At 43.9% G+C, this 13,550-nt stretch overlaps 2 protein-coding genes across 6 annotated transcripts in view; one reads left to right on the top strand and one right to left on the bottom strand.

The window, feature by feature from the left end:
* faf1 (Fas (TNFRSF6) associated factor 1) overlaps nucleotides 1–13,550 on the bottom strand; it is a 1,021,784-nt gene that overhangs the window by 398,548 nt on the left and 609,686 nt on the right. The window lies entirely within an intron of this gene.
* cep350 (centrosomal protein 350) overlaps nucleotides 1–13,550 on the top strand; it is a 37,139-nt gene that overhangs the window by 10,466 nt on the left and 13,123 nt on the right. For 4 of the 5 annotated variants that reach the window (XM_046048805.1, XM_046048808.1, XM_046048807.1 and 1 more), the window contains 18 exons: nucleotides 1,469–1,588; nucleotides 2,786–3,540; nucleotides 3,677–3,795; nucleotides 5,457–6,472; nucleotides 6,815–6,956; nucleotides 7,257–7,426; nucleotides 7,591–7,768; nucleotides 9,440–9,624; nucleotides 9,883–10,046; nucleotides 10,316–10,426; nucleotides 10,592–10,732; nucleotides 10,908–11,047; nucleotides 11,290–11,397; nucleotides 11,502–11,719; nucleotides 11,818–12,023; nucleotides 12,344–12,622; nucleotides 12,738–12,887; nucleotides 13,094–13,254. In XM_046048805.1, the coding sequence (XP_045904761.1) occupies nucleotides 1,469–1,588; nucleotides 2,786–3,540; nucleotides 3,677–3,795; nucleotides 5,457–6,472; nucleotides 6,815–6,956; nucleotides 7,257–7,426; nucleotides 7,591–7,768; nucleotides 9,440–9,624; nucleotides 9,883–10,046; nucleotides 10,316–10,426; nucleotides 10,592–10,732; nucleotides 10,908–11,047; nucleotides 11,290–11,397; nucleotides 11,502–11,719; nucleotides 11,818–12,023; nucleotides 12,344–12,622; nucleotides 12,738–12,887; nucleotides 13,094–13,254 (4,363 nt within the window). The remainder of the gene's footprint in view (nucleotides 1–1,468; nucleotides 1,589–2,785; nucleotides 3,541–3,676; nucleotides 3,796–5,456; nucleotides 6,473–6,814; nucleotides 6,957–7,256; nucleotides 7,427–7,590; nucleotides 7,769–9,439; nucleotides 9,625–9,882; nucleotides 10,047–10,315; nucleotides 10,427–10,591; nucleotides 10,733–10,907; nucleotides 11,048–11,289; nucleotides 11,398–11,501; nucleotides 11,720–11,817; nucleotides 12,024–12,343; nucleotides 12,623–12,737; nucleotides 12,888–13,093; nucleotides 13,255–13,550) is intronic. The other variant, XM_046048806.1, reaches the window with a different exon arrangement.

Raw genomic sequence — 13,550 nt, 5'->3', positions numbered from 1 at the left:
CCAAGAGCCTCAACTGTGTGTGCCGAGTCTGTGTGTGTGGTTTTTCTCTGGCTTTCCTGCTATGGTGTCAGTGCCTTTTTAAGTCAACACCTTTTGTGTATTTCTTATCTTACCTTTATTCCCTTTATTTCTACATAGATTTTGTTCTGTTAACCTGCATACATGCTGATGTCAGTTCAGTAATGATTTGGCTGCTATCACCTCTTAGTCTTTTGGCCAGTGCTAACTTAATCCATGCAAGTTAAACATAACAAAACAGAAATATCCAAGTATTTTTTTTCACTTGAATCCTAATGAGTTAAAGCCTTAAATGCCTCAAACAGACTGCGGTATTTGGGGTGTTTTTTCCCATCTATTCAGTTGTTTCATAACAGGGGTGTGTGTTTGTGTGTGTTATAGTACATGAACCAGAGACATTGCTGGCTTCTGAGGCTGTGTTAAGACTTTAATCCCTGGAGAAATGTACAGCATGTGTGACATGTAGTTTGTGACCAGCAAGTAGCATACAGCCACCCACATAAAATAATCATGGCCACAAACTGGTGTAACCTGGGGCGTAGCAGACCTCCCTCCCCACTCACATAGATGCTTCCAAAGGCACACATGATTGCTGGCTATCTTCATATCTCTGCAGAAGCACAAGGAATGGATTTGTTTTATTTATAAAGATGATAATTTGGCATGATTATCCCAATGAATGAGCGAGTCTCATTGCAATAGTTGAAATACACAGTGCAGGACTAAGCTGAAAGCTGACTAAAATAGAGTAGGCTATATCTCCTGTATTCTTCTACTTGTGTTTCTCTCAACTTTTGAGTTGACTCTTAAGTCTGGCTGGTCTCTTCTGTTTCGTCCTGGTCCTGGCACAGCACTATAAATAGCCCTCTGAAATCTGTGGCCAGGTTCATTGGCTCATCCGCCCAGTACAAACAGCTGCTCGGTTAGTGGACATACAGCTTCATTACCAGGAACTGCTCTTCGGTAGAAGACAGTCTTTGTGAAATGTGCTCTAGAGATTATTCCAAGTAAAGAGACATTGCTGTTTTTGAAATGTAATTTGCACTACAAATGCAATTCTACTCAAAGTCATTGTATAGGGCTGACGGCAGAATATTGAGCAGCAGAGTAAAAAATATTTATTTACTGGAGGAAAATATACTTTGGGGGGATTTGGGTAAACTGCAGAAACAAAGTTATTTTGTTACACCACCTCTCCCACACAGCAACTTCATAAAAGCCATTTAAATTGGTCTTACTAAAGCAATTGTGTCTTTTCTTTTGTATCCCTGTTCAGTTCTCTTAAGCTGTGTGTGTATCTATGTTCAAGTGAGTCTGTTACAGTGTTGGCATGTCTGCATATGGGTGCTAACACATGCAGTCATGCTTCAAGAGGGCAACATGAACTATACTGAATTGCAGTGCTCTTCACTGGCAGCATCTAAGGTGTTCATTTTCTATTGCACTGCAGTGATAAGTCCTGCATCGTGGCGAGAGGGCCAAAAGCTGGTAAAGATGGTACTTGGTCCAGTTCCCAAGCTGCCCAGGGAAGAGGACAGACCCTATCCAGCTGACGGACCGAGTAGAACAGGTGGGACTTCTATACATGCAACTACTCCGCTGGCTTTTATGTTAGCCCGTTTTATGACACCAACTGCTGACCCAGCTTGCCTGTAACACAGTCATCTCTGCTGCAGCCATTTCTTCAATGGTCTTGTTGCACCTCTTAACATTCTGTCATTAACTGGTGTGTCAGGATGTAGAAAGAAGGTAAAAAGGACATAGACAGAAAAGATTATTAGCTCTCTACTAGACTTTAAAGAGCCACTCAGAATGTCTCAGCTTGACATCATAAATGTCTTCTCCGCCCTATTACTGTAAGTTAAATGGCATATAGGGCAAGACGTAATCACTAAAATGCTTATCTTTTGTCTCATCTTGTTATCGACAGAGTTTATCCATGTAATCGGAAGAGAGTTAGCTAGAGGTTTTGCATGTCTGGGGTCCACATTTAGACAGCAAGACTGACAGCAGAGCCAGTCAAAGAATATTAATAAATAAAGAGTCTTTGGCTGCTGCTGTACACACAAAGCCATTAGACTCTGTCTCGCACTTTCTCATACTCACAGCCTGTCTGCATCCACAGCTCTGTCCTTGCTAGCTGCAGCTGTACTGGGTACCGCTGACCGGAAGGAATAGAGATTGACTGGCTGTTCTAGTTGGGTGCACAATTATACATGGCCTGATTTCCAGAGGTTGCCCTCAGTGCAGGCAACATGTACACTGGGGAGTGGAAGAGTGGGGCAGGGAGATGCAATGAGGCTTACTGTAACCATATTCTGAAAAAAAACTGTCTGGATTAGATACTGTAAAATCTAGATTTTCAATTTAGCCCAGATTAGAGTTGCCATGGCAAACCTGCCCCCCAAGCCCCATTTAGAATGTGTATTCTGTCTGGATCTGGTGCTTTAGCTTTGGAATAATTTTTAATCTGCTGCAGTCACTTGTTTGCGTATGAAGTGTTTGTCCTGCTTTGATGAACTGATATTGATCTTAAATAAACATTAAAACAGTTGATAGGATTTTATAGCCTAGTACTAGTAAAAAATGTAAAGACTGGTCACATGTGAAAGCAAATTTGAAATGTTCAGTGTTTCATCAACATAGTTTCCACTGAAGTCTCAGTTTAGCATCGGAGCTACTTAGCAGCATGCCATATGTTAGTGTGTGGGTGTTTGTTTCCATTATCACGTAACAAACTGTAATATTTTGCCTTTCTGTCCACCAGCTTTCCGGCACCGTTCCAGTTCAGACCCGCGCTCAGAATCAAACCCACGGTCTCGCCCTCGCAGCACAGAAAGGCCTCGTAATGGATTTCAGGGGCAGTCCAAAAGCCACTTCACCACCACATCTACTCCCTCGTCTGCAGATCGGGACAAGGCCCCAGTGGGTATAAGCACGGACCTGTTGTCAGCAGACATCCAGGGGATACTTGATGACCTTCAGCTGGAGTGCAAAGCAGCTGAGAGGGAGGAAAGGAGAGAGGAAAGGGCCCGGCAAAGGTCCCGGGTTGGGAGCAGTGGAAGGAGAGGGAGAGGGGGATCAGGGTCACGGACAAGGAATCCAGTCTCTGTTTGGGGAACTACTATGGCAGCAGGTCACTCCTCAAGAGGCTGCCGCAGCGCCAGCCCCACTACACACCAACCAGAGACTGGCAACACAACGGACACAGGCCACAAAAAACGACACTATGATGCAGATACTGTTCGCCAGTACATTTCCAGGCAGAAAGAGGAGAGAAAGCGCCGCCAAGCAGAAGAGAAGAGGGCACAGAGGGAGGAGGCAGAGAAGAGAAACCAGAGATTACAGGAGCTCTACAGGAAGCAAAGAGAAGTAGCTCAAACCGCAGCCCTTCCCAGCGAGGCACCTGTGGCCCCTGTACAAAAGCGCCTACAGGAGACCTACACCAAACTGCTGCTGGAGGAGGCCCAGCTGGGCGAGGAGGCCACACAGACACATCCTGCTGTTCCTTGTAATCAAATGGTAATGTACATATACATGAAACATAGTTACTCATTCTAGTCAGTATAGGTGACCATGTGAAATTTATTAATAAAATGATCACATATGTAAGACACATATGAATTTTTGACCTGTGTTAATTTGTGTTCTGTCACAGAGACCAATGTACCAGCCCTCAGGAGAGTCGGACAAAGAGAACAAAAGACTAGAGGCACCACAGAGTCCCTCAAGCAGCGACAGGTCTTTGAATGATCAGCCACCTCCTCCGTTATCCAGGTACACACACACACACACACACACACACACACACACACACACATATAAACCCCCTACACTCAGATTTATTGACACAGATAAACAACAAACAACTCTCGGCACAAAACACATAATCTGGTATCTTGTGGAAATAATATTTGGCCCATATCTAAGGAATCACTTGACTTTACTAAACAGAAACTGTTTGTTCCCAGACAGTTGGTTTTATAAACACCCTTTGCGAGTGTCCCAGAAGCCTCATTGCTCTGCTTTTTAGTACAGGTTTAAAGAAGACCCTATGAATCTAAAACCATATTTCTGTTTTCCATCTAGCTACAGTGTATGCTGTTTCCTGGTAATTGTGTTTTTTTTTTTTCCCGTATCAGGCTGGTGAATACATTTATTCAAAAGCTATACTTAATGGGTTTTTTGCAGGGTAATGTAGACATAAATGTCGAAATGTTTTTATGGCACAGTGAATACCCAGAATGGCTGTAAATACACTAAATTGCCAAAAGTCTTAGGACACCCCTCCGAATCACATAGGCATGCGGACTGTTTCTACAAACACTTGTGAAAGAATGGGTCGCTCTCTGGAGCTCAGTGAATTCAAGCATGGTACTGTGATAAGTCTGTTCGTGAAATTTCCTCACTACTAAATATTCCACGGTCAACTGTTAGTGGTATTATAATAAGTGGAAGGGATTGGGAACAAGAAAATCAGCCTCAGTAGTCAATAGCTACAGACCTCTAAATGTCGTGTGGCCTTCAGATTAGCTCAAGAACAGTGCATAGAGAGCTTCATGGAATGGGTTTCCATGGCTGAGCAGCTGCATCCAAGACTTACATCACCAAGTGCAATGCAAAGTGTCGGATGCAGTGGTGTAAAGCACGCCGCCACTGGACACCAGAGCAGTGGAGACGTGTTCTTTGGAGTGACCAATCACACTTCTCTGTCTGGCAATCCGATGAACGAGTCTGTGTTTGGCGGTTGCCAGGAGAACCGTATTTGCCTGACTGCATTGTTCCAAGTGTAAGTTTGGTGGAGGGGGGATTATGGTTTGGGGTTGTTTTTCAGGGGTTGGGCTTGGCCCCTTAGTTCCAGTGAAAGGAACTGTTGATGCTTCAGCATACAAAGACATTTTGGACGATTTCATGCTTCCAACTTTGTGGAAACAGTTTTGGGATGGCCCCTTCATGTTCTACCATGACTGGGCTGGGGGTGTGGCAGCTGAAACTTCTATATCTCTTCCCAGAAGGTAGCGGGGTGAACAGGCTGTGGCTGGGGTGGGTACTCTTTAGTATCCTTTGGGCTCTGCGTAGGCGCCTCACCTCACCGTTATCACTGATGCTCGGGAGATGGGTACCAATGATCTTCTGAGGAGTTTTAATCATCCGCTGCAGAGCCCTCCGGTCCTGGGCCGTGCACATCCCATTTCAGTTTGTGTTGTTTTCAGTCAGGATGCTTTCTACTGCTCCTCTGTAAAAGCCGACTATATAGTATATAGTGTATATAGTATATCTTGTCTGTGGACATTCTGGGTATTTACAATCAAAGTTTCTTTCTTTAGCAATTATGATGAATACACTTTACGTATGTTCAGTTTTATCATTGTTTTATTAAAGTCAGCTAATTATGTCTTTTTTAACTCTCCTTCACTCTGTGTTGCTCTCTATTGCAGGAGTGATCTGGATATTGGAGTTGCCTCTTTGCTTCAGCCTGACCGTCTGAGTCCAGCTGTTCGACCTACGACCGGTCCCAGAAGCAGTACGCTAGCCCCTTTTGGTGACCATCTCCTCTCTCGGCTTCTCAGGCTGGAGAGTGCGGTCGCAGCTGGTGACATCAATCACACCCAACGGCCAGCCACATCACCTTCCGACAGGTCGCGGCGCATTGAGGCGCTCAAGGCCACAGCCGCATCCCTCTCCAACCGTATAGAGAGTGAGGCACGGAAGATCGCTGGGGAGGGGATCAACTACGGTACAGCGACTTCAATGGACGTGGATACTATTTTGGCTCCTAGGCCATCTCAGGCTAATCTTGATGATGGATGCTGGGCAGAAACAGCTTCCACAGAAAATAATGATGTGGCGCTGAGGATCCAGAGGATTTTGACTAGCACAGGTCATAGTTCATATAATGGCACAGCTCTTCCAGGAACAGGCAATCTGCACGCCCTCAGGGGACAGAAAGAAAGGAAGGGTACACACACCAATCCTCAAACAACTTCCCCTGATGTAACAGGCACCATTCTTAACCGTTATACACATGAAAGGAGGAAGCTAGTCAATGGCTTGGAAAAGGTAGAAAGAATGGATAAAATGGCACAAAGGAGAGGACATGGATTGATGGAGGACAAGAATCGGACAGATGTCCACGACTCAAGTGGTTCCATCAGTGAGGGTCCTCTTCTGAGTGAAGGGAGTTTTTCTGAGGATGAAGCAAGCCCTTCTCATCCCTTCAACAATCGTGCTCCTAGACCAGTAGATCGCCTGCAGGCAGTGGACTACTGTGCACGTCAAAGACGGGATTACCAGCGGTTGGCAGAGTTCCAGAGGGAGGCGGCCAGGTGCTCCGCCCTCAGCTCACCCTTTACGCAGCATGACGGCAGCAAAGAAGCGTGGGAGGAGCTGAACAAAGGAAGCCCTCTAAGCGTTATCAACATTTTCACAAAGAACCTTCAGGGCCATGCTAAAGGTTAGTTCACATTTGAGTACATTTCTACTAAGGAAAATATGTCCAGTTTTCTATATCAGACAACTTTATCCGTGTCAGTGGATTCATGAACAGTTAGTTTTAATGTTAATTTTAGTATTTGTGGCCAGTACAGCAAAAAAGAAAGAAAATGGTGAGAATGTTTTTCTTACTTTGTATGTATGGCTTAACTTCTAATAAAAAATGTAATCATACAGAAAATGTTTGTCATATTACTACAATAGTGGTCATACTAACAACCGGTACAACATACTCACTGTCAATTGAAGGGCAAAGTCATACATATTTCTCCCCTGTCTGTTCTGTCTCTACCCTGTCCTATAGCGGGTGAGAAGTACTCTCCCTCTGCCCATTCTTTGCACTCGGGAAATGGCCCCGTAGACGCCGCAGCCTATGAAGATGACTTTGTGTCATCACATAGCAGCGGAGCCAGTGACCAGTTAAAGAGAGACTCAAATTCACGCAGGTAAGAGAAAACAAGGTGAAAGTTAGTTTTTAAAGTGACCACTGGATGGCAGTCATGTCACACAAATAAAAAGATCATGGAGCCCTTTCAGACAGCAATCCCCCTCTATATTATGGAGTACATAGATTTGTTTTTCCTTGAGTAAGGTACAAGGTACAAACACTCAGACAGATTAATGCTGCTGTGTATCCCATGTTAATTAGACATGTTAATTGTTTGTGCCGTTGCACAGATCCTGAATTGTATTAGTAAAATATGTGAAGTGATTCGATCATACGACTTTTCTTCCCTCTCTCTTAGCGTGAACAGTCATTTTGAGGAGCTGATGAGGAGGTCCCCTTATGAGAATAGTACAGGAGGCATCAATTCCCACCATTCATCCTTTCACTCATCTATTCACTCACCGCATCTTTCCTCTCGTTCACCACCTGGCCCCTCACCCTTCTCTAAGCACTCTACCAAAAAAAGAGGTGAGAATTGATAATTCTTTGATATTTCCGTGGTATAACTACAATTTTCAAGATTTTTTAATTGAAAGAGAAATAAAGGAAATTGTCTCTATATGGTCAAATGCTGCGGTTTTGCAATTACAAATCCTTCTACAGCATAATATAATTACTCCATTTCTCTGCAGGCACAGCATCAGACCAGAGTGATGCCACTCTGGTGGAAGAGCAGAGGAGCTCCTGCTCGCCTCCCTCAGAGGTTTTGTCTTCTGACTCCAGGAAGAGGGGCTCAGACAAAAGCTCTGCCAATAGTCAGGTCAAGAGTGTCCACTCTAATGACACTTCAAGGGAAACTTCTCACCACAGGTAATGATCTTTGGCAGACTAGATTAAACGTGTGGGGGTAGGGGGGTAATTTAAATATTAAATACTTTCCACCTGCTTGGTTTCACTGAGTGTTTTATTTTTAGTTAAGAGCATCTCTAAGATATCAAACTGAACAGACTGCGCAGTGGCATCAGTGAGGTGAATGAATGGTGTTCCCACAAGTTTAAGTTAACCCACGCATTCAGTTGTCTCTGGTATTTCCTTCCTTCCTGGTTTTTTGTAACCTTCAGTACAACACTGCTTTGTGGGAAGAGTGGTGGTGCTATTGGCTTACATTGGGATATTCTAATGCTTCCCTGAAAATGGTAGGTTTTATATGTTTCTTTTAGAGGTCGAGGCATGATTGTATTTCTTTATTTCCTGGTGCTTATTTGATTTATCACAAAGGTTTGTAATATATATTGAAACGTTTGTTTTTATGGGATAGGCTGTCTGTTTAAATCTATTTAAAATCATACTGAAATTAGCCTGTTAAGCCTCATTGTTTCTTTCCCGAAACATTTCCAAGCTATACTAAAATGGAATTTAAAAGTCTCTGTGCACTCAGGGATGAATCGGATCTTTTAAACACTGGGTCATCTCTGTTGTTACTGTTCCAACCATTTAGAAACATCCACTTGGTATATAATGTAATGACCCAAAGGTTAGTTTATCTGGGCATGACAAATTACTAAACTATGCTTGGAGAGCCCTGGTTGAGGCTGCCAGTCTAAACAGTCTTGTGGGTTGCTGTTCTGTTGAAGCCCTGAGGGTTTAAGCAGCTGTGTAGTGCCCAGCAACAGGAGGAGGCTGCAGTTCGACCCGAGACGGAAAACACTGGTTATTTTGTTTTGGGGGCCTGCAGGGTGCTTGGTCGGGTCAGCCAGCTTCAACACAGCTTGGGCCAGCTGCCAAAGGAAAGGAGAGAGTTTTCTTCCCTTTAATTTCAGTGCCCAGTAGTGCCATTTGAGACCTCTTATGGTCCTCTGAAGCCCAGGTAACAGATTCCTGCCACTCTGTGGAGCCTGTGTGTCTTATATGATAAAGTCTTAAAGGATTGTGTTTGAGGAAAGGAGGTTGGTTTAGTGTTCATATGCATTCGGATCTGTTTCTGTTCATGTGACTAACTGGTTAAACTAAGTGGTTTAGCATTGAGATAATAGTAATATTATTGTATTATGATATATTAATGGAGTCTGATTGTATCCTTAATGAGAAAGTAGAGTGTATCCTGATCGCTTTAGACATTGCCCTTGGCCTCTGATCATCTCTGAGCAGCACAATAAAGCCATTCATAGTATAGGCCTCTCACAGCAGGGTTCAGCTGCCTCAGTTAATTCTAGGACTAGGGGCCCCGTCTTTGTTTATCATTTAGTCAGCCTGCTCCTCTGTTCAAAATGGTCAACTCTGCAAAGCTTGCATCATCCCACTTCCCTGTGTATGATTTTAAAACCCTATTTTAGAATTAGTTTAAGAAAACAATTAAAACAATGTGTTGTACAAAATGTCTTAATATATGGTTTAAAAACATTGTAAATATCCACGATCAACCTGAATGCTTCAAACATATCCACTTTAGAAGTGATGTTTTCTGGGTTCACAGTAGTATTTGATCTTTCATTAACTACTTACCTGACCCCCCTTTCTTTCTTTTTCTAAATATATTTCTAGTTTGGGACTTGACAGTAACAATTCTTCAGGAGCCAGACCCAAACAGGCTTCTCCTTCTGGCTCTTCAGACCCTGGTTCTCCTCCAGGAGCACACTCGCCCAGAGAGCCTGTGAGAAGTGGCTCTCTGGGGGCAAATAACGCAAACACCACAGCTCGCAGTGGTAGAGCGGAGACTAAGACCACAGGTAAATAAAACTCATATTAATATAATAAACAACAGATATTCTGTGAAGCAGCACTTTATTAGAAATAAATGGTTAGTTACACTGTGAGGTTTAAGAAATGTGATTACAGCTGTGCCATGTATAGAAAGACTTTCAAGTCACTGAAATCTGACCAAGATGTAAACAGTTCTGGACTCCTTAGGCCTATTTGTGAATCATGTGCCACACTCCACCAACTTCCCCTTTTATTAATCTCTCTCTGCCCTTCCTTTCTGTCAGGTGAGCTGCAGTACTCACCTGCTGTCTTGCAGCAGCGTATGGCAGCAGAGCTCCACTACCTGGAGTCCATCGAGGAGTCAGTCCGACAGCTGGGGGACGTGGAGAGGCTGATGGGTGTGTCCATGGCTCAGCAGGAGAGTGCATCATTGGCCCAGATGCTCAAGGTGAAGAAGACTAGATAATGACTCAGAAGTTGTGTATGCTGTGTATTTAGCTGTGTTTACATATCAGAGGTTGTAATATTTAGTTTGTCCTTAAAATTTCATTACACTCGCCTTCCATAATCCCCCTTTTGGCTCATACAACATGGTAATTATTTGACAATTTTTTATATAGCTTAATATTTTGATGATCATAAGACAACACATACTACCTCACTAATGTTTGTATTACTACACTGTATTAACCTGCTCCCTGAACTTTGACGCTGCAGGCCAAGCAGCAGAGCCATGAGCGTGACCTGTACGAGTTGAAGATCAAGGCTGAAAGGGAAGCACTGGAGACACAGCTACAGCTGGAAGAAAACAGACAGAGAGTGGCCAGGGTACGACTACACACATGTGCATACACATACAGTTCATCAGTTACTTTACTCTAATCAGCAATATATGTATGTATTTGTAGACAATAGATTTAATGCTTGCTTCCTTTCGTATTGACTGCTTTTACTTTTCTGTGCGTTTGATGTCCATACTTGATTTTTGTGCAGGCTCATATAGAACTGCAGGAAAGCTTGGCAGGAACTCAAAAAGAGACTTTGGAGGGCCTCCAGGAGGCAACTACGAAGATGATGAGTCAACAGGCTGAGGCAGCACGGTACACAGTCGACGCTGCCCGACACATCAAGGAGGTTAGCCTTCCCTGCCTTCCTCTCTGCCCGGAAAACAGCCTGTATCTTCATTTTGTAACAAAAGCTGATGGATTGTTGCGTTTCAGTAAAGAAATCAGAGGAGGAAATCATAATAGCCAGTGAAAGACTCATAAAAGCAAACATTTGATCTGTATGTTGTGTTTTTGTCTGTCAGATGACAGAAATGGCACGGTCGCAGATAGCAGGAGCTCTGGTGGCACCCCCTGTTCCTGCTGATTCCTCCATGTTGGACCAGCGGGAAGAAGAGCAGAGCTCCTATTCAGAGCAACGACAAGAAAAAATTGACTCTGACAGGTAAACTTAAAACACCTTTTGTGAAAGAGTTTTTGATCATTAACACTGTATACTGTTTTTCACTGTGATTAGATTTTAACGTCCCACTTAAATCTATGGCTGTTTAAATTCTGAATGGACTAAATCGCTTTACTAGTTGGAGTAAAAGAGACCTATTGTCATCAGTTTTGTTTATTATTAAGCATTGTAAGCATTTCTCACTGAGGGATGCATTTAAGTCTGTTCTGCATCCTCTCTTACAGCTTCCAAAGTGAGGTGTCAAGCAGAAGGAACAGGCCAGAGGAAGCCTTGTCTTCACTGAACAGCCTGAGTCACTCTGACTCTCTGACCTTCAGAAGACCCAACCTCAGGTACCAGTCAGGCCTCCCATGTAGCATTACTTAACGTTTTCCATTAAATATGGAGAGGAGAAATCTAAAGAGACACTAAATCTGTCCTTTGTCCCTTTCCTCAGTGGAGCAGACTCAAGTAGCCACCGTAGCCCGTCACAAGTCTCCTCAGACCACATAGAGCGGACGAAAAAAGATGCAGTAGAGGGGAAATGGAGGAAGGGTGGAACTGTTGAGAGGACGAACAAGGAAGCAGGCAGCAGCTCCATAGAGGAGGAAGTTCTTACAGCAGCAAATGACTCCCTCTGCAGTGACAGCATCGCCTCCGTAGTGGATGAGAAAGGTATCGGATACTCTCTCTGTTAGGGTGAATGTGAAAAACACAAAGCTTGATATAGCTGAAAAGTGTACAGTGAGCTTATCTTATTTTTCTCCCTCCAGTAGATAGTACATCAGTGGCAACAGAGTACTCTCTCAAGTTTGATGAGTCCATGACAGAGGATGAGATAGAAGAGCGCTCCTTCCGATCTCTCTTGCCATCTGAGGCGCACCGCCGTGGAACTATGTCCCGCCATCATGAAGAATCAGAGGATGATGTAGCCAATCACAACACTACATTGGTTTCAGGGGCACACAATATCTTAAAGGTGAGAGGGCAGTGTAGTCATACAAACATTTACTAACACATATCCTTATGAGTGGTTGACAGAGGAAGGTGGGTGTAACCACTGACAGCACGATTTGTCCCCTAAAAAGTGTGACTATTTGAGTTCTTTTGTCTGGATGTTACTCTTGCATGTAGTGTGCAGACCTCTTTTGTCCTCTCATACATTACTTACTTACATACTTCTCATTACCTCAGTTAGCGTTTCCTTTTAATATCCTTTCCTTTTAACTTAACTCTTGCTGTGGATCTTTTCTGTTGCCCCAATCTAACCCTAGCCTTTTCACCTTTGTTTTCCTGCAGCCTCAGGATGCAAACATGGCCTTTTCTGGCGGGCAGGACAGCTTTTCCCAGTTCACCATGGACATGGTGCGTCAGTACATGAAGGACGAGGAGGTAAGACTGCAGCACCAGAGCTCTCTGCTGCGTCTTCGCCAGAAAGCCCTCAAAGAGAAGACCAGGACTGAGCTGGCTTGGCTAGAACACCAGAAGAAGAGGCTGAGGGACAAGGGAGAAGATGACAAAATGCCCCCCATCAGGAAGAAGCAGAGGGGCCTTCTGATGAAACTACAGCAGGAACAGGTACGTGGGGGCTAAAACATGATGACATTAAGTGACAAATGAGATTTGGGGTATATTGTGATCTTAACCATTACTAACCAACCAACTTTAACTCCCTCCATACTCATTTTCCCAGGCTGAGATCAAGCGACTTCAGGAGGCCAACAAAGCAGCCAGGAAGGAAAGGCAGCTGTTGCTGAAGCAGCAGGAGGAGATTGAGCGGATGAGAAACACTACGCTCAGACTGAAGGAGCGTCTCAAGTGTGCTGGGGGTGAAGCACCACCTGTAAGTAGTGCAGCAGTCACTAATCGTCTTCACTACCTATTATTTAAGGGATTTCATTTCAGTATTGGTTCTACAGAAGTAGAATCTTGACGGATGAAAGAACGTAAACATACTTAAAATATGCTGCCATGTTTATCTTAAACTTTTTTTTTTATTGGCTTTACTAATGCTCGGCCTGTCTGCTTGTCCATTCATCCATCCTCCAGGAGACGGCTGCATCAGAAACCCCTGTGTCTGAGGCAGCCTCCACCAGCATGAGATGTGCTGAGGAGATCCGCAGCCCCTCTCCCTCGCTCTCCATCTCTGGAAGTGAGACTAGCAGCATCATGCAGAAGCTCAAGAAGATGCGCTCTCACATGGATGAGAAGTAAGTGTGTTCTCTTTGCTTAGTGACAATTTGACAAGTGATTTATCGTCATGCTCCCTTTTCAGTATTTTTAACGGTGCTCACTGTAGATGTGTCCTGCTGTCTTTTCCCTTGAGGTTTGATCCTTTTTGTAGGAATGCTGATTCTTTTGGCCCCTGAGTCCAGCAGTTTAGAAATATTTTCCTGCTGGATAAGCTCTGTTATTAAGTGGTGCGCTGTGCTGTAGTCTACGGGGTCTTATTCTTTTTCATTCATTCTACCATAGTGTAAAAGTCAGACATCTTCTAATTATATAC

The sequence above is a fragment of the Micropterus dolomieu genome, linkage group LG05, assembly GCF_021292245.1.
Source record: "Micropterus dolomieu isolate WLL.071019.BEF.003 ecotype Adirondacks linkage group LG05, ASM2129224v1, whole genome shotgun sequence".
In the NCBI taxonomy this organism is placed as follows: domain Eukaryota; kingdom Metazoa; phylum Chordata; class Actinopteri; order Centrarchiformes; family Centrarchidae; genus Micropterus; species Micropterus dolomieu.
Note: the sequence above shows the minus strand (reverse complement) of the source record. Positions and strands in the feature narration are given on the sequence as shown.